General features: G+C 46.6%; 2 protein-coding genes across 5 annotated transcripts; both read right to left on the minus strand.

Annotated features, from left to right (window-relative positions):
• Positions 1-1760: 1760 nt before the first annotated feature.
• Positions 1761-14356, minus strand: DHX33 (DEAH-box helicase 33). Of its 2 annotated transcripts, XM_028708117.2 has the most exons (12): positions 13849-14356; positions 12336-12496; positions 11510-11737; positions 10890-11060; positions 10118-10303; positions 8543-8654; positions 7129-7288; positions 6378-6466; positions 5368-5495; positions 4426-4629; positions 3529-3615; positions 1761-2965 (listed from the first exon to the last, which is right to left on the minus strand). In XM_028708117.2, the coding sequence occupies exons 1-12, from the start codon at positions 14339-14341 to the stop codon at positions 2657-2659; spliced, it is 2328 nt and encodes a 775-aa protein (XP_028563950.2). In that variant the 5' UTR covers positions 14342-14356; the 3' UTR covers positions 1761-2656. The 2 variants fall into 2 exon arrangements, with proteins under 2 accessions (XP_028563950.2, XP_028563951.2); XM_028708118.2 differs by lacking the exon at positions 12336-12496 and having other exon boundaries at positions 13849-14099.
• A 2223-nt stretch (positions 14357-16579) lies between these two features.
• Positions 16580-26838, minus strand: DERL2 (derlin 2). Of its 3 annotated transcripts, none has more exons than XM_028708287.2 (7): positions 26678-26834; positions 23551-23616; positions 22038-22111; positions 19606-19699; positions 18508-18703; positions 18179-18269; positions 16580-17125 (listed from the first exon to the last, which is right to left on the minus strand). In XM_028708287.2, exons 1-7 carry the CDS (start codon positions 26768-26770, stop codon positions 17020-17022), a joined length of 720 nt encoding a protein of 239 aa, XP_028564120.1. In that variant the 5' UTR covers positions 26771-26834; the 3' UTR covers positions 16580-17019. The 3 variants fall into 3 exon arrangements, with proteins under 3 accessions (XP_028564120.1, XP_077775572.1, XP_028564121.1); XM_077919446.1 differs by lacking the exon at positions 26678-26834 and adding an exon at positions 23704-23725; XM_028708288.2 differs by lacking the exons at positions 18508-18703; positions 19606-19699; positions 22038-22111 and having other exon boundaries at positions 26678-26838.
• Positions 26839-27320: the final 482 nt, after the last annotated feature.

The raw sequence follows: 27320 nt of genomic DNA on the forward strand, positions 1-27320 counted from the left end.
TTAACCTGAAACTGTTCTTAACCTGAGGTACCATTTTAGCTAATGGGGCCTGCCGCTGCACGATTTCTGTTCTCATCCTGAAGCAAAGTTCTTAACCCAAGGAACTATTTCTGGGTTAGTGGAGTCCGTAACCTGAAGTGTCTGTAACCTGAAGCATCTGTAACCCAAAGTACCACTGTATTCCAAATGTGGTCCTCACACTATAGATTTGTGTAAAAACTGGTATGTTTCAGTTCCTTCCCTAACAGCGCTCAGCATGAAATTTGTTTCACAGCTGCCACACACCTCCAAGGTCTTGTCTCTGGTCAGTCACCATCAAGTCAGAGCCCACGAGCATAAATGTGAAGCTAGGATTTCTTTGCCTTGACATGCATCACTTTACACTTGTTTGATGTTTGCCCTGAACAGTAATTGTGGGTCTTTTATATATTTCAGGACAGTTATTTTATGCATTCGTTTACTTTGGGAATTGCTTTGAGTGATGATGTGGTTTTAGTTGCTTTTCTCTTCTTCACTCTGCTTGAGGCAGGGTGATTCATAAATGCGATCAACCTATCATACGATGCAAATACGATTGGGAAAAAATCAGTGCAAACAACCACAGAAAACCCACTTCCAGTGCAAAAACTAGTATTTAAAACTACTAAACCCCAGGATTCATTGCATCGTTGACCACAGAAATGGTGGTAGAGCAAGTCCCCTTATCTGCAACCAGCTTGAATTCAGGTGGCTGGAGGAATCTGCCTCTTTTCTACCAGATGCTCACTTGCCTTCATGGGATTTCTTGTCCCTGATGGTGACCAGGCTAGTCATTAACCGGATGGCTGGTCTCACCTTTTGTACAGGGGAGCGCTGCTGAAATGAATTGGGAAAGAACAGTTTTCTCTCTTTGTTAGCTATCTAGTGGCTTTTTGGCAGGTCTCCAGCCTTCCCCCAGAGGGACATCTTCCTTCTCCATTACGCAGTTCAGGTGCTTTTCCCCAGAGGAGTCAACCTACTGGCAAAACAGACTGTGTTGGTATCTCCCTTGTTCTCACAATAAGAGGTTCTCTCCCCACTGCCCTGTAACTCTTAATATGTGCGTTGCGGCTGTCAACAACACAAGCAAGATGTGGAGTTTCAAGATGGTGCACTTCCTAGTCCTTATGACAACCACAGGATTATCTCCTCTGATTGGCAAGTGGCTGATGGGAATTGTGGTCCAAAACAGCTGGAGGTTCACCAGCATGGCAAAAGTTGCTATCAATCAAGGGTTAGGGGCTTTTAGTTCAGAGGGTGACGCTGCCAGTTTTGAGTAGCTGTTATCTTTCTCCTCCCTGAAATTAAGCACAGAACAACTAGTGCTACCTACCGTGGTGCAAAAGTGCGCAAAAGGAACTTCCAAGCTAAACCAGAAGTGGGGGACCTCAGGCCCAGAAGAGGGCAAATTAAGTCTTTCATATTTCTCTCTGGCTCTTGGGACTCTCACTAGGCCACGCCCCTCTTTGGCCTTGCACCGCCAACCTCCTCAGTCCTTTTGCTTGGCTGGGATGTGTCCTTGACTGCAGTAACACCTTTTCCTTGCCCTGATGGACGGGTGTTTGTGTGCCTGGATTTTGCAAGGCTGGAACATAGCCTGCTGCACAAAGGTAGGAGTCCCAGCTGTTGTCTTGCCTCTGACCCTGCAGGTTTGCCCAGGGAGGGATGTGTCCCTCAGACTGGAAAAGATTCTCCACCCCTGAGATGAGCAATGGCGAATGAGGGAAAGAGTAAAATTAGCATCTCGTATCTAAAAAGAAGTGTGCTTTGAAAGACTGCTCTCCCCTTGCAAAACGATTCATGTTACTGTGACACCAAAATGCGAAACCACAGGGTTGGCAAAGTCTGTTTCAAGGCCATTTTCAAATAAACAGAACTGCTTTCTTTGGGTACAAACCTCTTTTCCAATTTACTGAGCTCCAAGCTCTTCTGTCCTCCCTCAGATAAGAGGACACGGATGCCCTAAGACATACATTATGGCACAATAATAGAAGGATCGTTTGGAATGAAACTTCAGTCACCCAGTTGCTGCTGATGCACAGATGCAGATGCGGTTGGCACAATGTACCTGCGCAAGGCTCCTTTTGAAAGAGACTTTACAGGAAGCACTTGCTCACAAGTGGATGCAGATGCGCGAGGTCCAGCCGCTTGGGAAGCAATTCTCTGATCAGTGGGGAAAGTCTTGAATCCCTGTGCATTCAGTCCCCCCCCCCCCAAATCCCACTTCTCCAAATTCTTTGGCCAGGGTGGCTAACCCACAGCTCTCAGTCCATTTTCTTCCCATCCCGCTTAAGACCCCACTAGTTTTGGCAATACAGCAAGAAGAGAAATAAAAATAATGTAGACGCAATGCTGGGGGTGGGCAGAGAGGCTTATATCTCTCCACCCAATTGTTGGGTTGATAAGTCTGATGAGCAGGGAGGAAACAGGAACCCCTCCTCCCAAAGTGATCTGCACTGTTCAACCGAGGAGGGAGGGCTGCGTGCCTGTGCGTGCATGTGTCCGATACAGGTGTGCATGCGAAAATGCAGCCTGGTGGCATCTGCCACTGGCATGCAGCCCCGGAGTTGGCCAAGAGCGAATGCTGCACAGGCCAATGAAGGTTCGGTGGGTAGGTTTTCCTTCCCTTGTCCCCGGGTCAGTTCTTGGCTGCTCTGAGCTTCCGGCGGAAGTATTCGGGCGCTGCGTCATAAAGCCAGTCGGCATCGACCACGCACAGGTCCCTCATGTAGCACTTGTTGGTGTGGAGCAGCTCATTGTAGGTGACGCAGGCCGGCTTGCAGTGGAAGAGGACGGAGGAGGGGTGGATGGCCACCAGCTGGTGCGTGTCGGTCGTGGCGTAGGTGCCGTCCGCCTGCAGCTCGGCCGTGTTCATGAAGAGGCTGTGCGCCAGGCAGCGGCGGATGTTCCCTGTGTCGGATCGGGAGGATTCCAGCGGTATGGAAAGCTGGGCGGTGAAGCGCAAAACAGAAACACAACAACAGGGTGAGGACAGCACAGAGTTTAAAAACCACCCCTTCCAGGCACTCTGTAATGAACAGGGGGACGCACCACCATCTTCACAGATTCAATTGCTGCCTGGCAAATTGAACAGCATCCTATAATTACTTTTACCAGCCCAAGTTTGAGCCGCAAACCTGCATAGCAAACCTAAGCCCACAGCACCTTCCCTTGTGTTTCCTCCTGTGTGAGATCCCTTTCTGGGTTCCACCACTGCCTGAAGCAAGGCTGCCAGATCGCTTTTATTTTGGTTGTGCCATGCTGCTGTGGCTGATGGGAGTTCTAGTCGAAAACACCGGTTGGCAAATCCTGCCAAGGACTATTATTCTTGTATGATTCAGATTTATGTTTCAATACTAACTGGAGGAGTTGCTTCTTCTTTTGTTCTCTTTGCACTTTTATTGCTTCCCTCCCCTTTTTGTCCCACCCCTGGCTGGCATCTAAAATAACACCTTGCGTCTCATTAAAAAGGGTACATGCTGAACCATTTTGAAGCCTCCTTATAGTTACCTTGATACAAATGTCCCTGAGCTGAGCTCTGACGTCTGAGACCAGCATCATATTCCTGCTGTTCACAAAGTTTTCTTTGCACCATTCCTGAGGTAAAGGAGAAAGTGCGAGAGGAGAAATTAGAAGGCTAACTGCTCGGGTCAGGCGTTAGCTCCATATACCTCACCTTGCAATTTTCATACACGAATGAACACACATTGTATCTACCTACTGACAGACAGACAGCGGTGTACACTAGTAGTAGCATTAAGAACATTGAGCGGTGCTCCCCCAACAACAAAATCCAGTAAGAAGCCATAGATAAGTCACTAAATAATAATACTTAAAAAAAGAAAGGAAATTAATGTTTTCCTGCACTTGACGCCTAGCCACAGATACCAAAGGCTGAATGTTGGCTACCTGGTACTGAAGGAAGTGCATGCTCAGAGGTAATCTTGATTTTAAAAATATATATAGTTGCAGGATCCTTGAGAGACAAGTACTTTGCTCTGACTTTCTGAACTTGCTTGCTCTCCTCTTCCCTCCCCATTTCTTTTTCCTTTTGTGCTGTCCCTGCCTGCAGGCTCACAATCTTATCCTCTAATATCTGTACAGTGCTTATAAAACTTTAGGCACTTTTATGAGTTCAACAACATCAAATAATTACTTAATGGCACCTGTCATTACTTAATGTCTGCCATTACACGTATAAGGGAAGCATCAGTGACTCTTAATGGATTTCTTTTTTCAAAACGTTCTGTTTAAAATGACTGCTCTGAACATGTAGGAATTAAGTATCAAAGCATCCTTGTCAGAACAGAGGTCAGGAAGCCCCCTGCAAATTAAGTGTTACAGAAGATGGGATTTTAAGAAGGAGCACCCAAAACCTGCCCAGTCAAACCTGCCCTGAGCACTTACCCGATTGCCACTGATGTTTTTGAAAGCTCGGTAGATGTTCAGCAGCGTGATGTGATCCCCTTCACTCGAGATGAATTTCTTCCGGACGGCTTGTACTTCATCCCGCCGCGAAGGGGGGTTGTAGAGGACACTGTCCACGGAGAGCAGGGAGACAATGGTGAGGATCTCCTCTGTGCAGTGGAACTTGGGGGCCATCAGGATGGTCTGCCAAACACAGGTAGAAAGAGGTTGCTTTTAAAAATGATGAGATTCAGCAAGCGAGCCAATCGCCTGGCAAGGAGGAATTGTATAGGATGCCAAACTGGAAGGTTATAGGTCAAGTATGGGAAGAGCCACACCGTGGAAGTGATAAACTTGTGACTGGCCTGGACCATTTCAGATTGCAGGTGCAATCTAGCATGACATAATTTCTATTTAAAGAATATGTTTCTGCACATAGACGAGCAGACTTCTTCCTGATACACCATTTTCCTGTATGCTGGGAATTCTTCTAAGCCTAAGATGGAAAAGCCCAGACACAGCAGGGTCACCACTTCTGTGACAGCTAAGACTGGGCACTGCTAGGCAGTATTGTGGCTTGTGGAGTTCAGAAGGGGTTTCCAGGAGATGAAATCCTACCACAGCTACAGATTTGCTACATGTACATCTGGCAATGGCACAGAGCGCCAGCTCAGGAGTGGCACCTACCCTACCTCCCAGGCTGGATACCTGGGCTCAAACACCAACTCCTTCCTTTCCACATAGTACTGGACTCACTAGGGGAGCGGAACCAAAGTCAGTTATCACTTTCTCAACCGTAAAGAAGGCAGAAAAGCAAAACAGAGGAAGACGTGGCTGTGCTTTTCTTCTGTTTTGCTAGTGAAGTTGAAGAGCAAGAAAACAGAAGCAAGCAGAAGGATCTAATTTGTCTCGCAGGAAACAAAACACAGGTGACTTCCTTACTTTGGAGAACTTGGGCTCCAGAGGAAATGCAGCCATCTTCCTTCCCAGGGGGGTGAGAATCAGCTGGTCGTCTTTCCTTTCCACTGCGCCAAGGAGGGCCAGTTGCTCCACGGCCGCCTGGAGCGCTTCTGTCAAGACAAAGGAGATGGGGGTGAGGCTCACACAGCTGGTCACAAGCCACAGGTGTCAGAAGTTGCATAAGAACATAAGACAGCCTTTCTCAACCTGTGGGTCCCCAGATGTTGTTGAACTACAACTCCCATCACCCCTAGCCAGCAAGGCCAGAGCTCAGGAATGATGGGAGTTGTAGTCCAACAACATCTGGGGACCCACCGCTGATAAGAGGAGTCTTCTGCATCAGGCCAATGACCCATCCAGTCTAGCATCTTGTTCTCACAGAGGCCAACCAGATGCCTGTGGGAAACTCACAATCAGGACCCAGGCACAAGAGCCCTGTCCCCACCTTTGCAAGGGAACCCAGCTCAACGTGCACAGCAATCCAACAGCAGTATATAGATAATCACTACATACAATTAGCCACTAGAAGCAGGCACGTTCCTCAGTTTAGTTCTAGACTTTGTGTTTGCTGACTATAGATCAGGGGTCAGCAACGTGCGGCCCATGGGGCAGATGCAGCCCATGAAGACCGTTTTACCAGCCCCTGAACCACCCACTCAGTGAGTCCCGCACCCGCTGCACTAAACCGGAACAGCGCGGTGTGGGGACTCGCCGAGCGGCACCAGAAATCGCGTCTGTGCACGCGCAGATACTGGAAATCATGTCTGCACATGTCCACACGCCGAAAACGCTTCTGTGCAGGCGCTATTTTCAGCATCTGGGCATGTGCCAATGCAATTTTCAGCGCCGCAGACATGCACAGACGTGATTTCTAGCATTGCACTGCGCCACTATGGCCCACAGACAATCTCCATGGGAGTGATCCAGCCCATGGCTGGTAAACCTTGCCGACCCCTGGTATAGATAGAATAACATTGAACAGCTTGAGTTACCTGGAGATGGTTTTGACATGAAGTCAAAGGTGAGGACGTTCGGGATTCTCAGAGCCAGGAGGTGGAGCATCACACCAGCTAGGTTACACCTGTGGAAGGAGAGCCATCTCACAAACAGCCTGAACTTTTGCTGAAGCAAGTGAGCCCACCCTACCCAAATTGCACTTAGTGGCTCCTTCTAAGCCTCAACCACCTTGTTTTAAAATATCATTTTAAAGTCTGATTTTATGTTTTTATGCTGTAATGAATTGTGATGATACACTTTTATTATACAGCGGCAAATAAATATTTGTATATATATATTTTAAAATGAGTTCTATATTTCCTTTTACTGACAGCTTCCTTGAGTCCCTCGCTGTGATGCAAATTCTTTTTTTGTGGCCTCCCATATATATATAATTGAACACTCCCACATCTCCTCTGCTGTGATTCTGATACCAAACAGGACTGAATCTTGCCCTGCCCCTGGAGTACCTGACATCACCCAGTGATGGCGGCTGATTGGCAAGTGGGTGTGCCTTCGGGGAAACAATCTCATGGGCCGAGTGGGAGCCCCTTGGAGTCCAAGATTGACCTGTGGCCTCAAAGTTCCCCACCCAGCTTCCTCTCTTATGAACTTGGGATGATCCAATGCAACTGTTTTGCATAAGATTCAGGATGGACCAGAAGAGGGAGCACTTCTCCACTCAATGTGAAATTTACCGTACTTCACAGAGCAGTGAACACTTCTCCACGGGAAGAGCAGCCTCACCTTTGGATCTCTGGTATCGTCATTTTGTCAAACTTCTCAAACTCATCTTCGGTGTAGAGGCGGTAGCAAAGCCCGCTGTCTTCTCGCCCGGCCCGGCCTGCCCGCTGCCAAGCCTGGGCCTTTGACACCCGCTGGACCGCCAGCACTTCCAAACCACTTTCTGGGAGGAGCAGAAAACACCCACCATTAAGCAGATCATTTATCATGGAGCAAATTAGGCTTTCTGTGGCTCCAGAGGAAAGGAAGCAAACCAATAGGCTAAAATCACAAGGTGGTTTTGACTAAACAGAACTGGCACTATTACAAGCACCGCAAAATATCTGTTGTGCATTTGTAAGAAATCAATCTTTTAGCGTGGCAGCACCTACACTTTGGAACTCCCAGCCTATTGACATCAGTTCACTGTTCTCTTTGCTGAGTCCACTAAATTTTTTTTTGTTTGGACAAGTCTAATGTTATTGTGTGTTTTAATCTGGTTTTAGTTTATTGCTAATTTTAGTTTTTTTAAAAAATGTTTTAAGGAGTTGTTTTTAACTGTTTTTACCGATACTTTTATTGTTTTACTCCATGTAAACCACTTTGAGGGTTTTTTTTTAAAAGTGAAGTAGTGTGTATATCTTCTGAAATATAATAAATAAATAAGCATCAGCCAGAGCCTTTGACTATAGCAAAGTATGCCTTAGAAGGTGGTGGACTTCAGGAGTGCCTAAGCAGAGGCTGCCTCATCGCCAATCTGGGATGCTGGAGATTTTGTTGCACTGATAGGAAGTTGGACTTTGGAGCTGAACTTCCTTTCCAACTCTAGAATTCTACGAAACAGGAACTCCCTTACAGGAGAGACCAGCAGCCATTACTGAACAGATACGGCCCTCAAGGATTTAACTTGACTTATGTCTACTTAGGAGCTATCAACGGTTTTCCAGTTTTGTTGCTCAGTTGGTTTGACATCTGGCCTGGTGCACATATGCAGCAGAATGAGGTGAGAATAAAACAGTGGAACTGTGAATGTTTATACCATTTCATGCTGCAGGCAGGGGGTGCTGTGCCAGAAGAAAACTAGCCCAGCTTCCATTGGGCTAGAACCTCTGGCTATACCTTGATCTTAGCCTGACAGGAGGGTCAAATATGGCCTGCGAGGCCATTTTTTCAAAACCACACTCACCTGTCAACAGGGTGATGTCAGCTGATGTTGTGTTGTCAGCTGATATTGGTGACTGGCCCGGGATGATGGGAGTTGTAGTTCAGTAACCTCTGGAGGGCCAAAGGCTCCCCACACCTGGTTTAGATGCTTCTTAGCTAGACTGACCAATGGTCTGACTCACAACTAGCCAGCTTCCTGTGTTCCCAGGACCCTCTATCTCAGCTAGTCTCTCAACTCTATCTCCTGGCATGACTCTGTCCAATACACACATACCGGGACTATACTTCTTCGCTTTAACCATGCCTGTGTCCACAACATATTTAATGCCTGCAATGGTGATGGAGGTCTCAGCAATGTTGGTAGAAAGAACTACTTTGCGATAACCCTGGGGGAGAAGAAGAAGAAAGCCTTATCAGTGTTCATTCTAAGTTTGTACCTTGCTGTAAAAGTATATTTTTAAAAGGTTCAAGCCATCTCCTCAAAATGAAAAGATGAAAGCGTTAAAGACAGGCAAGAAATAAACTATCAAAAACAACAAAGCAGGAGTAATTCCATCAGAGGCCCTCCTTCAAGTTGCCCTGTTTGTTACTGGACGTACGGCAAGTGGATATCCTGCAGGGGGGCTTTTCAGCTGTGGGAGCCACCAGCTCAGGAATAGCCTTCTGGGAAAGGTGTCATGAGATGTCTTGGAGGGGCTGGTTAGAGCAGGATGAGGGATGGGAGGAGTTGCCCACAGGCAACCTGGGGAGGGACCGAAAATGGCTTCAGGGCCAAGAGAGACAGTGGGCCTACCCAGGGAGGAATCAACAGAACAGGATTTGGATCGTAGGTAAAGGTAAAGGGACCCCTGACCATTAGGTCCAGTCATGACCGACTCTGGGGTTGCGGCGTTCATCTCGCTTTATTGGCTGAGGGAGCCGGCGTACAGCTTCCGGGTCATGTGGCCAGCATGACTAAGCCACTTCTGGCGAACCAGAGCAGCGCACGGAAATGCCGTTTACCTTCCCACCAGAACGGTACCTATTTATCTACTTGCACTTTGATGTGCTTTTGAACTGCTAGGCTGGCAGGATCTGGGACTGAGCAACGGGAGCTCACCCCGTTGCCAGGATTCGAACCGCCGACCTTCTGATCGGCAAGTCCTAGGCTCTGTGGTTTAACCCACAGTGCCACCCGCATCCCATGAAGACGCCAGACAAACCTCCCTGGGGAGACCTAGTGATCACCACCAACCTGGGTGGCTGTAAATGAGGATTAGACTTAACTCATGGAAGATAAGCTTATCAGTGGCCACTGGCCATGAAGACGATGTTTGGCCTCCACTGTCAGAGCCAGCGAATACCAGCTGCAGGAAATCACAAGTGGAGAGAGCGCTGTTATACTCAGGTTCTGCTTGTGGGTTTTGCAGAGACATCTGGCTGGCCACTGTGAGAATAGGATGCTGGACTAGATGGACCTCCTTTGGCATGATCCAGCAGGGCTCTTCTTGGGTTTTTACGAACTTTTGTTTATTTTGGATGCTACAGGGAAACAGTCCATCTTGAGCAGTTTAGTAGTTTTTTTAAAAAAAGAAAGCATCCGAGTAATCAAACCACTTCTGCCATCAATTACAGTGGTACCTCTGGTTACGTACTTAATTCATTCCGGAGGTCCGTTCTTAACCTGAAACTGTTCTTAACCTGAAGCACCACTTTAGCTAATGGGGCCTCCTGCTGCCACCGCACGATTTCTGTTCTCATCCTGAAGCAATGTTCTTAACCTGAAGCACTATTTCTGGGTTAGCGGAGTCTGTAACCTGTAGCGTATGTAACCTGAAGCGTATGTAACCCGAGGTACCACTGTACTTACTTTGGGTGCAGTCTGGAAGACCCGGAGCTGTTGCGAATAAGGGAGAGAAGCATAGAGAGGCATCACCACCATCTGAGGGCAACCATCAGGAAGATGCTTTGCAATGTCCCGACAGGTTTTGGTCATTGCTTCAATCTCTTCCTGACCCGTCAGAAACACCAGGATATCCTGAGGAGGAGGAGCTTCCTTTAAAGAAATGAGACACATATGATTGGAAAGTGGCCGTAGCTTAATGGTAGGGCACATGCTTTCATAGAATTGTTGAGTTGGAAGGGTCCTCAGTGGTCATCTAGTCCAACCCCCTGCAGTGCAGGCAAAAAAGGTCCCAAGTTGAATCCCTGGTATTGCCCTTTAAAATGATTAGGTTGCAGGTGGCAGAACGGGTTAAGTTTGCTCTGCCTAAGCCCTTGGAAATCCACTTAGCAGTCAGAAGAGGCTAATCAGACTAGCAGATAGCATTCTATTTAAATTGAATGCACATACAGAAAAATGAAGATCTACATTAATACTTTATCTGCTCTCTGATTTGTAAACTTGTCTGATTGCTATGAGTCTCGACACCTCTTAATATATCAAAGCCAAATTTTGCATGCATTTGAATGTCATTTTGAATAAAGATGTCATACAAAACCTTTCAAAACTGCACTCATTTGAATGCCTCTTAAGATATTAGAACCAAAGTTTGCGCAATTGTTCCCGAGAAAGGTCAGGATAAAAAATGTGGTTAATTCTGTACCATAGATATTCAAAAATATTGAAACTAATGTGGTACCTGGTGGATTTGGAAAACTGTCACTAGAGCTGCTTGGAGGTAATCGCTCTGAGATTGCTTAGCGTAGAAGATCTGGATGGGATGTTGCCTGCCTTCTAGGTAAAGGACGGGAGCGCCATTGAAGTACTGGGAAAACAGGTCGACATCCATAGTAGCTGACATTATGATTATCTGTAAGAAAAACACAACCCACCCTTGTTACTGAGAATTGTGCTTGATAAGTAGTATAAGAGATCAATATGAGGCCCTCCAGCAATTGATAAGTCCAGGGTACCTCAGGGAGCGCCTGAACCCTTATATTTCAGCTCTGTCACTGACATCATTTGCAGAAGCATCGCTGGTCGTTCCCTGAGTTGGTGAGGCAAATTTGACAACAGCAAGAAACACAGCCTTTAGTGTCTGAATGCCTGCTTAAAACTTTTCTATTCTGTCAGGCTTATGCAGGCAACTGAAAATACACATTTCCACAATAGTTAATTAATGTCTGATTTTAACTTTTCATACAATTTTTATTGTATGGTTTTAGGTGCAATTACTGTAAACTGCTCTGATGTTTCTTATGAACAGCAGTGTGTGTGTGTCAACTGGCAACCTCCTGCCCACCACTTTTAACCACTTACTTTCAGTGGCGACTTCCCCAGTTCCTTCCGCCTCTTCTGTGCTGCTTTCACCACTCCAAATAAGACATCTGTGTGGATGGTCCTCTCATGCGCTTCATCCAAAATGACGACGCTGTACTTGGCCATGAGGGGGTCCCCAATGGCTTCTCGCAGCAGCATCCCATCGGTCAGGAACTTGATTTTCGTCTCCTCAGAAGTGAGGTCCTCAAAGCGTACTGTGTAACCAACCTGAACGTAGGAGTCATGGGGTGGGGGGTGCAGAAATAAGAAGGTGGCACATATTTTTCACCAGCTATGCTTCATGAAAAAGTGGAATATCAATGTAACAATACATAAACATACACGGTAATATAATTTTTTTGCTCCAACAGGCCTTTGGCCACTAAACTGGCTATTGTGGTAGGATGTTTTCAATAGTGGGCGTTCTATGTCTTTTGTGCTTTTCAAGGGTTTTAAGTTACTAAACTGTTTTTAATATTTATATTTATTGCATGTTTTTAGTTGCATTGTTTAATTTATGTTGTCAGCCACCTTGGGTCCTGCACTTGGAGAAAGGCAATATATAAATTCAATTAATTAATTAATAAACAAATTGAAAAGTACATAGAGCAGAGAGAGGAAGTGGGGAAGCGTGTCACTTTTTCAACTTCTGAGGCTGGATAGCTCAGTCGGTAGAGCATGAGACTCTTACTCGGAGGGCTGTGGGTTCAAGCCCCACATTGGGCAAAAGATTTTTGTATGCAGGGCGTTAGACTAGATGACTCTCATGGTCCCTTCCAACTCTATGATTCCTTCAGCTCCACGCAGGAAAATACCAGGATCGTACCAGTTTCCCCAGCTCTGTTTTCTTCTCATCTGAGACTCTGGTGGCCAAGGATATAGCAGCCACACGACGAGGCTGGGTCACAGCAACGATGCCTTGGCGCCCAATCCCTCCTTCATAGAGGTACTGCGGGATCTGAGTCGTCTTGCCTGAGCCTGTTTCCCCTGCAGAGCATTAAACAAATAGCATTGGGAGGTTATTGCCTGTGGTCTCCAGCAGAGACACATGTTAGATACATCAAGGTCAGTTCCCAATTACAGTGGTAAAGGTAAAGGTAAAGGTACCCCTGTCCATACGGGCCAGTCTTGACAGACTCTAGGGTTGTGCGCCCATCTCACTCTATAGGCCGGGGGCCAGCGCTGTCCGCAGACACTTCCAGGTCACGTGGCCAGCGTGACAAGCTGCATCTGGTGAGCCAGCGCAGCACACGGAACGCCGTTTACCTTCCCACTAGTAAGCAATCCCTATTTATCTACTTGCACCCGGGGGTGCTTTCGAACTGCTAGGTTGGCAGGCGCTGGGACCGAGCGACAGGAGCGCACCCCGCCGCAGGGATTCGAACCGCCAACCTTTCGATCGGCAAGTCCTAGGCGCTGAGGCTTTAACCCACAGCGCCACCCGCGTCCCTAATTACAGTGGTACCTCGGGTTAAGTACTTAATTCGTTCTGGAGGTCCGTTCTTAACCTGACACTGTTCTTAACCTGAAGCACCACTTTAGCTAATAGGGCCTCCTGCTGCTGCCGTGCCGCCGGAGCACGATTTCTGTTCTCATCCTGAAGCAAAGTCCTTAACCCGAAGTACTATTTCTGGGTTAGCAGAGTCTGTAACCTGAAGTGTATGCAACCCGAGGTACCACTGTACATGTCTAGAGCGTTCTGCTGAATGGAAAACAAAAGCAAGTGGCTTTCCAGATTCACACAGCCAATGCAAGTGGAGCTATCTACTCAAGAGTGAGCCCAACAAATTCGATGGGATGTCTCCCGCCTGACAGCTGTGTGCTTTCTTCCATTCATCTCACCAGCGGAATGAGGACACCGCTCAGTCACTTTAAGTTGACCCTACATTGGTCCACGGAAGGCAAGAAACGCCTAAGCCTCAGCCCCACTGCAGAACAGGGAGGAATGCTCTCCCAGTTCCGCAAAACAGAGATTGTCCTCCGGGTGTTCCTGAACTTGGGGGTTCGAACCCGGGACCTTCTGCAGGCAAGACAGGTGCTCTAACCACTGAGCTACAATCCTTCCCTAACAACCTCAAGGGGGGGAGGCACACAAGTCCCCCCTCCCTGCAATAATCACAAAGGGAGGTGCTTGCTTCAGCCCCGCCTCTCAAGCATGGAAAGGAGGCGGGGTTCCACAGGCCTCTCCCCTGCACACTGGAAAAGGAGGGGCTTATCGCAGACAATTTAACAGGCCCTTTCCCGCACCCTCTCGGGGAAGGGCGTGGCCTCCACAAACCCCTCCCCCTCTGAGGGGGAGAACAACGGGGGTTTCTTTCTTTTTTTAACCCTTCCCTCACCGATGAGGACGGCGCAGTCCAAGCTCCGGAGCTGCCCGAGCAGAGTCCCCCGCGCCTGGAAGATGGGCAGGCTGCGTCGCTGGCTGTCGAGCCCCGAGGAGGAGCCGGCGGAGGAGGCGGGCGCCGTGTGGCGCTTGGGTCCGGGCGCCGCCAGCAACATCGCTCTGCGCGGGGCCGAGCCGAGGGGCGCCGTGGCGGAGGCCAGCTTCGGTCTCTTGGGCGGGGGCAGCGGGCCGCCTCCCTGAGGCATCCTCACCTCCCGGCAAGAACAGGGCTGCCGCTGCCGCCCTCCTCGCCGGCGACAGGGAACATGCTTCGCCGGGCCCCGCCTCTCTGCCCGCGCCTCAGGGCCGGAAGGACTACAGTTCCCAGCACGCCTCGCGCCGGATGACGTGCCTCGCCGGGCCCCGCGTTCTGGCGCCAGCCTCAGCCCCAGCAGCCCAGTGCCTGCTGGGAGTTGTAGTGTGGGTGGACGGTTCGCAAAGGCGAGCATGCGCACTTGAGACTCCACGAAGGCAGCACCACCTACAGGCAGTTTAGAGCGCAAGTGATGGAAGCGGAAGGAAGTCGCCGCCGTTGCATAGCAACGGAAGAACCTCTAAAGCACATACCGCTCCCCTCCCCGAATCTAAGGATGCTGGGAATTGTATCTGCTAGTGGTAAACTGGAGCTCCTGGGATTCTTTGGGGGAACCCACATGGTTTAAATCTTCTTTTTTGGCGATTACTCGTAGCCGAGTAAGATTATCTTCTATGAACACGGTCTTAAGCAGGCATCCCCAACCTCGGCCCTCCAGCTGTTTCGGGACTACAGTTCCCATCGTCCCTGACCACTGGTCCTGTTAGCTAGGGATGATGGGAGTTGTAGTCCGAAAACAGCTGGAGCGCCAAGTTTGGGGATGCCTGGTTTCACAGTCTGTAAGTCACTGTGGAGGCCAATTCTGGATCCACATGTCCTTCCACAGTGGAGACAAAGGTTTCTGGGAGTCGATGACGGTGAGGGTTTGCCAAGCGTGCCTTCCTCTTAGCATGTTTCTCCCTTTTGTCCTGATTTCGAGTGTTTTCAGAGTCCATGACACCTTTGGTAAAGGCTGTTCTCCAATTGGAGCACTTGCAGGCAGGTGTTTCCCAGTTGTCAGTGTTTATACTACTTTTTTAAGATTTGCCTTGAGAAAGTCTTTGAACCTCTTTTGTTGACCACTGGCATTACGCTTTCCATTTTTAAGTTCGGAATAGAGTAGTTGCTTTGGAAGACGATAATCAGACATCCGCACAACATGACCAGTCCAACAAAGTTGATGTTGAAAAATCATTGCTTCGACATTGGTGATCTTTGCTTCTTCTAGTACACTGGTGTTAGTTCGCCTGCCTTCCCAAGTGTTGTGTAAAAATTTTCAAGGAGTTGGAGATGGAGTTTATAAGTGGTCCATGTTTCACAAGCATACAGTAACGTTGGTAGTACACATAGCTTTGTAAACAAGCATTTTGGTTTAAATGCAGCGTGGATAGGGCCAAAGTGATGGAAGCGTAAAGAAGGAGCTATATAAGAGTCTGCTGGATCATGCCAGTGACCTCACCACCACCCCTCCATGCTTTTGCTGCATGGCTGGGGACCCAATCCAGCTAGAGTGAGTCCTGCCAACATCCCACTGAAAGCAGCAGGTCTCAAGTTATGTATCATTTAATTTGTTCCATTGGTTTTAGGACTTAATAGTGGAATGGTATGCATTCACTGGGGTATAAGAACATAAGAACACTGTTGGATCAGGCCCATGGCCCATCTAGTCTGCGAGAAAGTTGCAAGCAAACCCAAGCACAAAAACACCCCCTTTCCTATGGCTTCCACTGATACACAGAAGTACTACTGCCTCCAACCAGGAGTCGGAGCATAGTCATCATAGCTAGTAACCATTGTAAGCCTCATCATCCATGAGGATTTACTTTTAATTCTCTAGTAAGTGTGGTCATGATCATAGTCTCAGGCTGCAGTTCCAGCTCCTTTTACCGGGAACAGGCTTCCTCAATCTCGGCCCTCCAGATGCTTTTGGCCTACAACTCCCATGATCCCTAGCTAGCAGGACCAGTGGTCAGGGATGATGGGAATTGTAGTCTCAAAACATCTGGAGGGCTGAGGTTGAGGAAGCCTGACCTGGAACTAAGCCCCACTGAATTCAATAGGATTTTCTTCTGAGCAGACATGGTTAGAATTGTGCTGTTAAGTCAAAGATAACTTCAGCATCTGCACTAGCTTGTGATCCTGATCCTGCTTAAATTCAGATGTAAATAACTGTGTCCCTGAGGACAGCACTCACCTACAGAAAAATATCTATTACTTCAGAGCATCAGTGTATAACAATAGTATACAAGTTTCCCTCCCACTACCAGCACAACAAAGTAGAACCGTTCTCTTTTAAGATAAACTGAAGCCAAAATGTGTTCAACTGCTGGGTCCAAATTCCACATTTTACGCAATACGTACACACAATGTTAATTATTCAGATACGCCAATCCCTGCCCAGAATAAGCCTCACATCACAGGCATGACAGCAGGCCAAGTTCCGTAAAGCACTAAAGCTTCTGAGTGTTGGTACTTTACCTACAGGATCCGCCCAAGTCTTTGAAGACAGAAACCAACTCCTCTTTCCTGGTTTGTTTCAGGAGCATTTTTTGCCACAGCCGAAAATCAAAGTGACATCAGTTGTTTGAAATGTAATCAAGCACAAATGAAAAACTAAAGTCAAAAAGTTTTAATCATCTTTTGAAGTTCTCCAGTCTCTGTATCAAATAAATGGGGATGGAGAATGCCTTAGAAATATATTTTGTTTTTACACAAGAACTGATGATCTCATTAAATGAGTTGCGAATGTTCCACTTCCAGTTTGTCTTGGCTTGGAGTAGATTATCCACACCTGAACCCAGGAATGCAACTAAAGCCCCGGCGAGGGTTTGCAGTTACTGTCAATTTCCCGGAAAAGGTCTTTTGATTAGAGCACCTTCCCACCAACCCCTTCCTTAAAAAAAGAAAAAAAAGTGCATCGTATTGTTCAGACTAGTAAAGCTATTGAAACTTCCTTTATCCACAAGAGAGCAAATAAATCTCCGGGAAACTTCTCCAGGCCAGTGTCTCTGGAAAGGTCCCTGTGTCTAGGACATCTGCGAGTCTGTCTTCTGTTCAGCCTCCCAAGCGCTGGCCTTCACCCCAGGCAAAGCCTCCAGGCCGTTCTTCGGGCAGAGGGTTGTAATTGGGATCCTCTTCAGGTGTATCAAATATGGCTTTCCTGTAAAAAAAAAAAAAAATGTAAGTCCACACGTCATCAAGTACAGAAGCTCTGTGTAACCTGGTTGGCAACTACTTTTGCCATGAGGGCTATTATAAGAAAGGAGCCAGGCCCCCCAAACCCCACTGTGGCCCACTGCCCATGTGAACACTTCACTCTGCGGTTGGCAAGTGTGGTGGGTCAAATTTTATCCTAAAGAAGAGCCATCCCTTTCTAGGTCAGAATATCAGGATTACTGCTTGTCTGAATTGTTATTCACTGGAATATTATTATGGAATTAACGTTGGTGTGCTGCTGCTACTTGATTGCTGTATGTCTTGTGTAATATGCACAACATCCAGTGCAATTTTCTCAAGGTAGCATATACATTGAACGTGAAAAATCCTTGCTTGAAAAGAACACGGGTTGGTACAGCTTATTTTCTCCCCTCTGGTTACAAACTAGATCACTCCTTGTGCGGGGGTGTGGCATGGTTGTGACAACTTGGCTTCTCTCATCTGTTTCAGATTCAGTGTTATTTTACACTCAAAAGCATCAAGTTTGACCTGCCAGCAGCCCTCGGCGTCTAGAGCTTTGCAATTACATATGTGGTTGCCTTATCCAGAGTCAAACCGCTGGTCCATCTAGCCCATTATTGTTGACTCTGACCGGCAACACATCTCCAGGGTTTCAGACAGATCTTTCTCAGCACCTGCTAACAGCTAGGGGATGGTGCCTGAGAATTTCTCCATGCAAGGCATCCGCTCTATCAGTGAGATATACTGCCTTCAGTGTAGTAGGAGGTTCCATCTAGCTCTTGTGTGTGGTCAGGTAGACTTTGGTAGAATTTCAGCTTTTTCAAAAGACAGGTGTTTAGCCTTCATGGTCCCGGAAACAAAGGCAACAATACTAAAAGATAAGAGATAGATCAAGGCATCTCTGCCGATCAGACCCCATCTCTCTTGGTGACACCCTAGTTTTAGAATTCCCTCTCTTAACTGGTTTTGGGACAGTTTCTCCCTGCCCCCCGCCCAATAATAATAATAACCCAACACTACAAAGGAAGACACTTACAGAATTGATGGTGTTTTCAAAAGCCTTCCTCCCCCAGGCTGATTTGGAAAGACATCTTCCAAGAAGAAATATATATGACCAACAGCAATACCTAAAGTCAAGGGGAAATATTCAGAAGCTTCTAAATGTGCTCCACACAGTCCTCAATCGTGGCTTATTGTCTGCATGCTGTTTCTGGAAACTCAATAAACACATTTTATTTATTTTAAAAAGGCCAGGCTTTCACCAAAGTTCTGTGACCTTAGAGTGAAGGATGGTTAATAATAATAATAATAATAATAATAATAATAATAATAATAATACTGATTGAATGACCATCATCGCCTTACCTAGAAGGTCAACAATAATAGAGTTTCCCAGTAAGAGTGAAAATCCCATGAGGACCCAGGGGAGAAAGGGAGCCTGGAAGATGAGAAGCCCAAAGAAGTTCATGCGGACAAAAGGGTTCCTGCGACTCCAGACGTAAACCAACATGATTGTAAACGCCTGTCCTAGGAAGACCAAGTTGACGAACAAGCCAAAAAGCTGGTGGAGGAGTGGTTAAAGAAAGAGCGGCTGCACCCATGTCAAGAAAACATAAGCATTTAAAAACAAACAGCAGGAAGACCAATGGTGCAATACTGCAGGATGTGCTTCTTGTTCAGTTCTTTCTTTTAAAAAATCCAAATCTTGACACACACACACCACCAAATAAGCCGATGAATAAACAAGATTTATCAACTTCCTTTTCTCCCCATCACAAAAACTGAAACAAAAAGTTAAGATATCATGCCAAGCTATGGTTTGTGCTAGCCATTGTTGAGAATCCCCACTACAGTTTGAGCTTCCAACCATACAAGAAGGAAAACATGGTTTGGAGCTACTGTTTCTGTTCTGATTAGCATGTTTGCACAGAGCAGCCTTCTGCAATCTAGTGATCTCTAGATATTTTGGGTTATTCTTTATATACCACGTTTTTCTTCCAAAGAGCTCGAAGGTGGTGTATGTGGTTCTCCTCCCCATTTCACCCTCACAACAACCCTGTGAGGTAGGTTAGGCTGAGAAATGGTGACTGGCCCAAAGTCACCCAGTAAACTTCATGGCTCAGTGGGGATTTGAATCCTGGTCTCCCAAGTCATAGTCCAACAATCTAATTTACGCCACACTACATCCACCATCCGGGAGCACAAACCCTGCCGCTTGGGGTTGATGGATGTTGGAATCCTAAACATCTGGAGGGCACCATGTTGGGGAAGGCTTCACTGGGACCAGGGAGCTCCAGGTCCTGGTCACCACTCGAGCCACAAAGTCCACCTGGGCCTGTCAGCATACTCAGCTTAACCTACCCTAAAAGGATACCTGCAAAACTGGAGAACCACTTTGCTATAATGATTTATTCAGCTCTTTTCAGTCTCACAGTATCTTTATCTCAACACTGAAAAGGATACAGTCATTAATAGTCCACCAAAAAGGAACATAAATACAAAGTCTGCTGTCCGGCCCCGGAAAGATCCTTCCTCAAGCATTCGGCAGTAGCGGTATCTGAAGTTATTAAGGTCAGGAAAAACGCTTGATAACAGGCAGGCATTTACCATTTTTATCTTTGCAGGGAAATGAAAAATACATTCTGCACTTGAATAGAATTACTTGCGAGTATCAGATAGGCCTAGGATTAAATCATGTGATGCTGTAGAATACTATGTTAAAAGCTAAAATGAAATGAAAGAAAGAAAGATGTTAATGGACTAAATAAATTATATGTGAAAATAGTTTTGGAAAACTGCAACAATGATATATATGGAAACTCAGCCAGGGGGATTTGAGGAAGTCACCCAACAAGGTCAACAAAAGTGGAATTATTACAGTTAGGATGTATGCATGCATGCATGCATGCATGTATGTATGTATGTATGTATGTTTTCTGATGTTTTCTTTTTGTTTGTTTATATGTTTGTTATAAATTGGGAAAATTAATAAAAAAATTTGGGGGGGGGATTCATTCTGCATTTGAGTTTCAAAGAGTTCCTGAAACCAGTCTCTGGGTATCAGAAGGGATTTGGGTAGGTGGGTGGGGAAAAAAGGATTTGAAGCCAGCAAAGAGGGGCATATGCAGTCTGATTTCATACCAAGCGGCCACAAAATGTGCCAACATTCTTAGCAGAAGTGAATCAAATGGACAGGCTAGGCTCCATAACTCATACATCAGGGGCGTCTGCTAAAATGAAAATAACTCTACGGAATCTTAGCAAGGATCAGTCTCTCAACCTGCCTCATTCCCCATCTAGCCAAGTGATATGGTTGCCAGGGCAACCCTGCCAACTTACTATGGCAAGGGCCATCTCACTTTCCCCAGAACTCAGTAGCCACCAGCATTAAAATGAAGGAGGGGAGAGGGAGTTTCCTGTCCAAAGTGGCTGCATTTCAGCCAACAAGGTTTGCTTCTACTGATAAACTTACAAGTTGCTTTTCTGCAGAAAGAACACAATGCCCAAACCCACTTAAAGGTGTAACAAAACTCAGTAAAAAAAACCAGCTGATCTCAATGTGAGTCTTGCAACAGAGGAATCCTGACCTTTATCCAGATTTGTACAGTTTGTTTTTGTAGCCGTGGCCTTCATCTAAGCACAGGACTTTCTAAAGAATATGCATTTATGTTTAGTCAGTCAATCATTTATTGTGTCTGACTAAAAGCCATGACGGATGTGGGTGGCGCTGTGGGTTAAACCACAGAGTCTAGGACTTGCCGATCCGAAGGCCGGTGGTTTGAATCCCCGCGATGGGGTGAGCTCCCGTTGCTCGGTCCCTACACCTGCCAACCTAGCAGTTCGAAAGCACATCAAAGTGCAAGTAGATGAATAGGTACCGCTCTGGCGGGAAGGTAAACGGCGTTTCCATGCGCTGCTCTGGTTCACCAGAATGACCCGGAAGCTGTACGCCAGCTCCCTTGGCCAATAAAGCGAGATGAGCGCCGCAACCCCAGAGTCGGTCACGACTGAACCTAATGGTCAGGGGTCCCTTTACCTTTTTAAAAGCCATTACAATTTCAATTCAAGCTCCAGCAAGTCAATTAAAACCTGATAAAAGAAATCCAGAGATATACATCCATTTACAAGAAGTCAAATTAGTGAATCACCTGTGCAGTCTACAACATTGTCTTCTATATAGCTAGCATTAATACTTTTAACAGCTTTAGCAAATAGGACTGTTTTGTATGCGACAAGCAGATCACAATCAGATAATAGCCAACATATTTTCACTTCAGGGTTCTGTCCCTGTAGTGGTGTATTTATATTTAGCAATAGGACTACTGTACCAAAGTTCATCCGCTTCGAAGGACTACAAATATATTTATTCAAAACATTGCTTTCCCTCTCGTTTCATATACCTCATGCAGCTTACAGAACAAACCATTAGAAATATTAGTAATGAAAACATCGCGGATGAGCTACAATTTATGTGTCTGTAACTACTGCAGTTACTACTGTAACTACTCTAATCCCATGGAATGTCTTGAGGTAAAGTGTGGAAGCAATATTTTCACCTAGTGCAATGTTCCTGCCTCCACTGGGTGTTCAAAAGTTGGGTGCCAACACCCAAAATGCCTCCTCCCTTGGCAGTCATACCCAAAGATGGGGCACTGGGAACAGTGTCAAAAAAATATTTTAAAACCAGCCTATACAAGGTGGGCTATGTAACTGTGAAGCCAGCGCAAATCTTTCTACTATAAGCCAAAGACCAAGCAACCCTTGAGGGCCAGATACAAACTGAACTTGAGAGAAGCAGCTCCTGCCAACTTTGTATTTATGCCTTCCCAGAGAGGCTCTTACAAACCTTCGATAATTTTTTTGTGTGCTCTGAGGAATTTTAGGCTAAAGGATACAAAAATATCATATTAAATAAAAAATTAAATCCAACTGGTCCGAAGAAAAGGTAGCTCGTTACGAGCCTCCATACCTGCAAAACAGATGAGGGAGCAGATGTTAGTTACCTGTATGCTCTCAGGAAATGCCTCATTGCTTTAATTCAGGGGTAGGCAACCTAAGGCTGGGGGGCCGGATCCGGCCCAATCACCTTCTCAATCCAGCCCACGGACGGTCTGGGAATCAGCGTGTTTTTACATGAGTAGAATGTGTCCTTTTATTTAAAATGCATCTCTGGGTTGTTTGTGGGGCATAGGAATTCGTTCATTTTTTATTTCCCCCCAAAAATATAGTCTGGCCCACCACATGGTCTGAGGGATGGTGGACTGGGCCACGGCTGAAAAACGTTGCTGACCCCTGCTTTAATTAGAAGAAATCTCAATTTAATTTAAATCATCTAAGCTTCCAGACTGACAGCCTCGTTCACTCTTTGCTTACCAAACAATCAATCTGATAGGAGTAAAAGCACAAAGTCCAGTACTGCACCCTGTCTACTTTTTGATTTTTTTGCCAATGCTACCAGAACACAGTGGGGTCTTGGGAGATCAGACCCCTGGCTTATGAATTAAATGCACAAGTTAAGTCCACATCGCACAGAAAACATATTTTCTTCCCTTTCTTTAATCAGACAGAAATTAAATAATTAACATCTGAGTTTGCATAGAGCACCTTTTCGTTATCACTAAGTGAAAGCTCCATTAATTTCCATGGGTCAACTCTTTGACTAGAACTCAAATTCGACAGGACCCAGAATGCTTACGTTGTATAAAAAAGTGAAAGTGGAGATCTGAATACTTTTAAAAATGTTAAATAACATAAGCAAAGAAGTCACTTTCCCACTAAAGAATGGCAGTTCTGGCCAACACAGAGTTAGGGCTGGTTCTGATGTTTTCTCATAATGGGTCTAGGTTTTACAATGCAGAAGAGGAAGAACTGAGATTGACCAGAGATGAAAGATTTAAATGGGTGGACCCAAACCTCATCCATTAAAATGGCAAACTCCTGAACTACTCTACCAGATTTGAGTCTTCTGCCTTTCAACTCCTCTTTTCTCTATTGGTGTCTTAAAGAAAACAAAACCCCAGCAGATCCAGCTGTGGCTCCCGTTTCACCACAGTATGATGTAATCAGGCCACATAACACAGGCTCCCATTCCCATCAAAGCATGATGTAATCAGGCCACATTTAGTCTTCCACTCAAAAGAGGACAATCATTCTATTACCTCTCAATGGTATTAACATGCACGGAACCATTGCCTGGAGCCATCACAGAAGCACTTGTTTCTGTCCCACCCAAACCCTCAAATTCCACCTGCGGCAACCCCTAAACAGTTGGAGAGGTACTTTGCTCATCTGCTTCATTCCACTAGTGTGAAAATAGCAGTGATTTTTCAGTTGTGGAAACACGGCTTTAACAACTGCCTTTAAAAGCCACTGACGTGCAAAAAAAACCCCAAAGCAAAATCTACTTACTTGAAAGTGTTTAAATATTAATTCAGGGTTGAAGTACAGCTGAAACGGCGTGATTAATTCTAATTGCTGAAACAAAGGAGAATGCAAAAGAGTTTAGAATTATACAGCTTTCGCCAACTTGGGTCCCTCAAACATCATTGAACTACAACTCACCATCTATAGCCATGCTGGCTGGGCCTGATGGGAACTGCCCTCCAAACATTTGGAGGTCACCAGTTTTGTGAAGGCTGAGCTAGTATGTCTATCAACTCTGCCTTGTATTCCAATTCTCAGATCTTTCCACTTAAGAACCTAAGAAGAGCATGTTGATTCAGGCCAGCGTCCCAATTTTATGGGAGAGGGTGTGTAATAGTTATTTGTTATATTGTTACTTCATGTACTGAATTCATCAACATTTGCAAAAGCTGTTACTGACGTAAAAATGACAAGCACCTGTACCGTTGCGGACATTTTTATTTTTCTATGCCTAGATATTATTCTTGAAAGTAAATAAAAATATACAAAAAAAAAAGGAACAAAAAAGAAAACCAGGTACTTTTGCAAAGCATAGTTTGGGTTAACCACAGTTTGGGCAATACTGGAATTTATTAATCATAGCTATGGGTGTCACTCCAGGTGCCACTGGTAAATGGGAGTACCAAACAAATAGAAAAATGAAAGGCTCATACAGTGGTGCCCCGCAAGACGAATGCCTCGCAAGACGAAAGGGTTTTCCGTTTTTTGAGTCATTCCGCAAGACGAATTTCCCTATGGGCTTGCTTCGCAAGACGAAACGTTAATAGCCGTTAATAGCCGCTAAGCCGTTAATAGCCGCTAAGCTGCTAATAGCCGTGCTTCGCAAGACGAAAAAACCGCAAGACGAAGAGACTCGCGGAACGGATTAATTTCGTCTTGCGAGGCACCACTGTATGCTGGAAGGGGTGGAGTACTTCATTGGTAGAGTACATGTCAAAGGAACAATTGCTGGCACAACCAATTAAAGATTCTCAAGACAGCAGAACCAGAAAAAGGTCACTAAGAGCCTCTGCTAACTGGAGCAGCCAATTCTCAATGATCTTCTGGTTTTGGAAAATACTGCTGAGCTCAAGCACAGAGCCTGTGCTTTGATTACAGGTGGCCCCAAGTTCAGGTTCACTAAATTTTCCTCCTACCCAACTACCTTAGGAGCTCAGGGCAGTGTACGCAGTTCTTCTGAGCCAACTTTAACTTCCACAACATTCCTGAAGGTAGGTTAGGCTGAAAGATGAAGTTGCATTGAGGTCACCCCAGTGAAAGCTGCGTGGCCAGTGGACCCAGTTGCTTCCTATTGTTGGTCCGAAAGCCTAACCACTACACCAGGCTAGCTCCTAGAGATGGAGGGGACACAGAAAGCTGCCTTATGCTGAATCAGGCCACTGGTCTAACCAGCTTAGTATTGCTGACTGGCAATAAAAGAATAAACAGGGTGGTGATACAATGACTACTGCAAACAGCACAAGATAATATCACCAAGGCAACTATCTGTAAACAAACAGTAAATGTCTATAAAAAGGGCAAAAGTAGTTTCTTTCCCAAAGAGGTTTTATCTTGAACAATAGCAAATGCAGTAAATAAAGAGTTCATTTGTAATATATAAGTGGTTCAGTGCTCATATCTTCTCTTTCCAAAATATTTTTTTTCTTAAACACTTGCAAACACAGTAAAAAAGTGTCCACTTGTGATATACCAGTGGTTCAGTGCTCAGACGTCGTTCCGGTAATCTGATGTTTCGTCGCTGAAGAACTTAGTCATCTGACTGGCAGCAGCTCTCCATGATTTCAGGCAGGAGTCTTTCCTAGCCTTTCCTGGAGATGCCACCCACCGTGCAGGCAAAGCAGATGCTGTCCCGTTCTTCCAGGAGCGTGGGTGGGTCTTGAACCCGTAATCCCAACAGCATAGGCTTGCAGGGCATTAGCCAGTGGCTCATTGGGACTCCCACCATACCCAACCCCTGACCATGCTCCAACATCTGGCCGAGGGCCACAGTTCTCTCACCTTGATTGTAAATGAAAAAGCCAGTCTTTGGAGAAGGGTCATAACTCAGTGGTAGAGCACCCACCTTGCAAGGGAAGGAGACCAGGTTCAGCGCTCGAAAGCATCTCCAAGTAAGGTTGGGGTCTGAAACGTTGGGAGCGCCACTGCCAGCCAGTGCTGATCTGTATGGACCATAGTCCGACTCAGTATAATGGTCACCTCCAGACTGGATTATTGTAACTCGCTCTTGAGTTACCCAGAAACTCCAGCGGGTGCAGAATGCCACAGCTCCAGGTGGAGTACAGGATCAGGTTTAAGGTGCTGGTTTTAACCTTTAAAGCCCTATACGGCCTAGGACCCTCGTACCTTCGGGACCGCCTCTCCTGGTATGTCCCACGGAGGACCGCACGGTCTTCAAACAAAAACACCTTGGAGGTCCCAAGCCACAGAGAGGTTAGGCTGGCCTCAACTAGAGCCAGAGCTTTTTCGGCTGTGGCTCCGATCTGGTGGAACACTCTGTCACAAGAGACTAGGGCCCTGCGGGACTTCACATCTTTCCACAAGGCCTGCAAGACAGAGCTTTTCCACCAGGCCTTTGGCCAAGGCACAGCCTGACCCCCTCCTTTGGTAATCCTCACAGAACTCTAGCCCAATGGTTGCCATTAATTTGATTTTCAACTGATTTTAGAATGAATTGATTTTAGAATGCTGTATTACTTCACTGTTGTTAGCCGCTCTGAGCCTGGCTTCGGCTGGGGAGGGCGGGATATAAATAAATTATTATTATTATTATTATTATTAGGCAGCTTCCTAGGTTTCTCTCTTTCAATGAGCTGGCCTACCTCGCAGGGCGGCTGGGAGGATATTGAAAAGGGTATTATGAATTTCTGGAAGAAGGAAGAGCGGGATGAACTGTGGGCTTAATTAGCAGCTTAAAGAAGGCCATTGATTAAGCTCATGGACTGGCACCAAGAGAGAGGGGGAGCTTGCAGGCAGTCCAGCCTGGGCGACCTCATGCTGGGGGCGGGGCGTGGGCGGGGCTATGCTAATGAGCCTCAGTCCTTCGCCCCGCCCCCTCGGAAGACAGGGGCCCGACGGGTAGGCCGAAGCCTTCCTCCCTCCTCCCCTTACTCACCACGGCGGCGGTGGTGAGGACGCAGGCTGTGGTGTAGGCCCGGGTGACGGGAGGCACCTGCAGGTATTCCTGGCGGAAGGTCTGGTACGCCATCTTGGCGCCGGCGCCGCCTAAGCACTTCCCTCGCCTCTTGGCGTCCCCTCAGCCTCGACCAATCCGTGCCGGCGACGATTGACCAATCAAGAGCCTTCCCCGCCCCCGCTTTTCCCCGCCCTCTATCTCTGCTCCGGCAAATCAGCGCCGTTTTCCTTCGCCTTCACAAGACTAATCGGAATCGAAAACTTCCGAGCCCATAGATTAAATAGATTCTAGAGTCATGCTGCAGAGGCGACGGGGAGTCTCGGGTCTTCTTAAGAATAGAGGCAGGTAGATAAGGGGAAGAGTGATCCATGCAGCGGTTCTCAACCTGTAGGTCCCCACGTGTTGCTGGACTACAACTCCCATCATCCCTGAGCTCTGGCCTTGCTAGCTAGGGGTGATGGGAGTTGTAGTTCAACATCTGGGGACCCACAGGTTGAGAAAGGCTGCGAGTCTAAGCCTAAGGAACACACTTGGTTCTTGTTGCGGGGGCAGCAGAGTATCTGCTTCGCGTGGAGAGCCGCTGCCAGTCAGTGCAGACAATAGATGACCGGACGGTTTGACT

Source organism: Podarcis muralis, chromosome 15, assembly GCF_964188315.1.
Source record: "Podarcis muralis chromosome 15, rPodMur119.hap1.1, whole genome shotgun sequence".
Taxonomy (NCBI): Eukaryota; Metazoa; Chordata; class Lepidosauria; order Squamata; family Lacertidae; genus Podarcis; species Podarcis muralis.

Coding starts and splice junctions, on each gene's coding strand:
- DHX33 (XM_028708117.2), bottom strand. CDS start 14,341: ATGCTCGCCTTTGCGAACCGTCCACCCACACTACAACTCCCAGCAGGC. Junction 11,738..12,335: donor AAACAGAGCTGGGGAAACTG/GTACGATCCTGG, acceptor TCCTACGTTCAG/GTTGGTTACACAGTACGCTT. Junction 7,289..8,542: donor AGCGAAGAAGTATAGTCCCG/GTATGTGTGTAT, acceptor TGCTCCTCCCAG/AAAGTGGTTTGGAAGTGCTG.
- DERL2 (XM_028708287.2), bottom strand. CDS start 26,770: ATGGCGTACCAGACCTTCCGCCAGGAATACCTGCAGGTGCCTCCCGTC. Junction 18,704..19,605: donor TTGGTGGACTATTAATGACT/GTATCCTTTTCA, acceptor CTCCTCCACCAG/CTTTTTGGCTTGTTCGTCAA. Junction 18,270..18,507: donor TATTATTGTTGACCTTCTAG/GTAAGGCGATGA, acceptor CCTTGACTTTAG/GTATTGCTGTTGGTCATATA.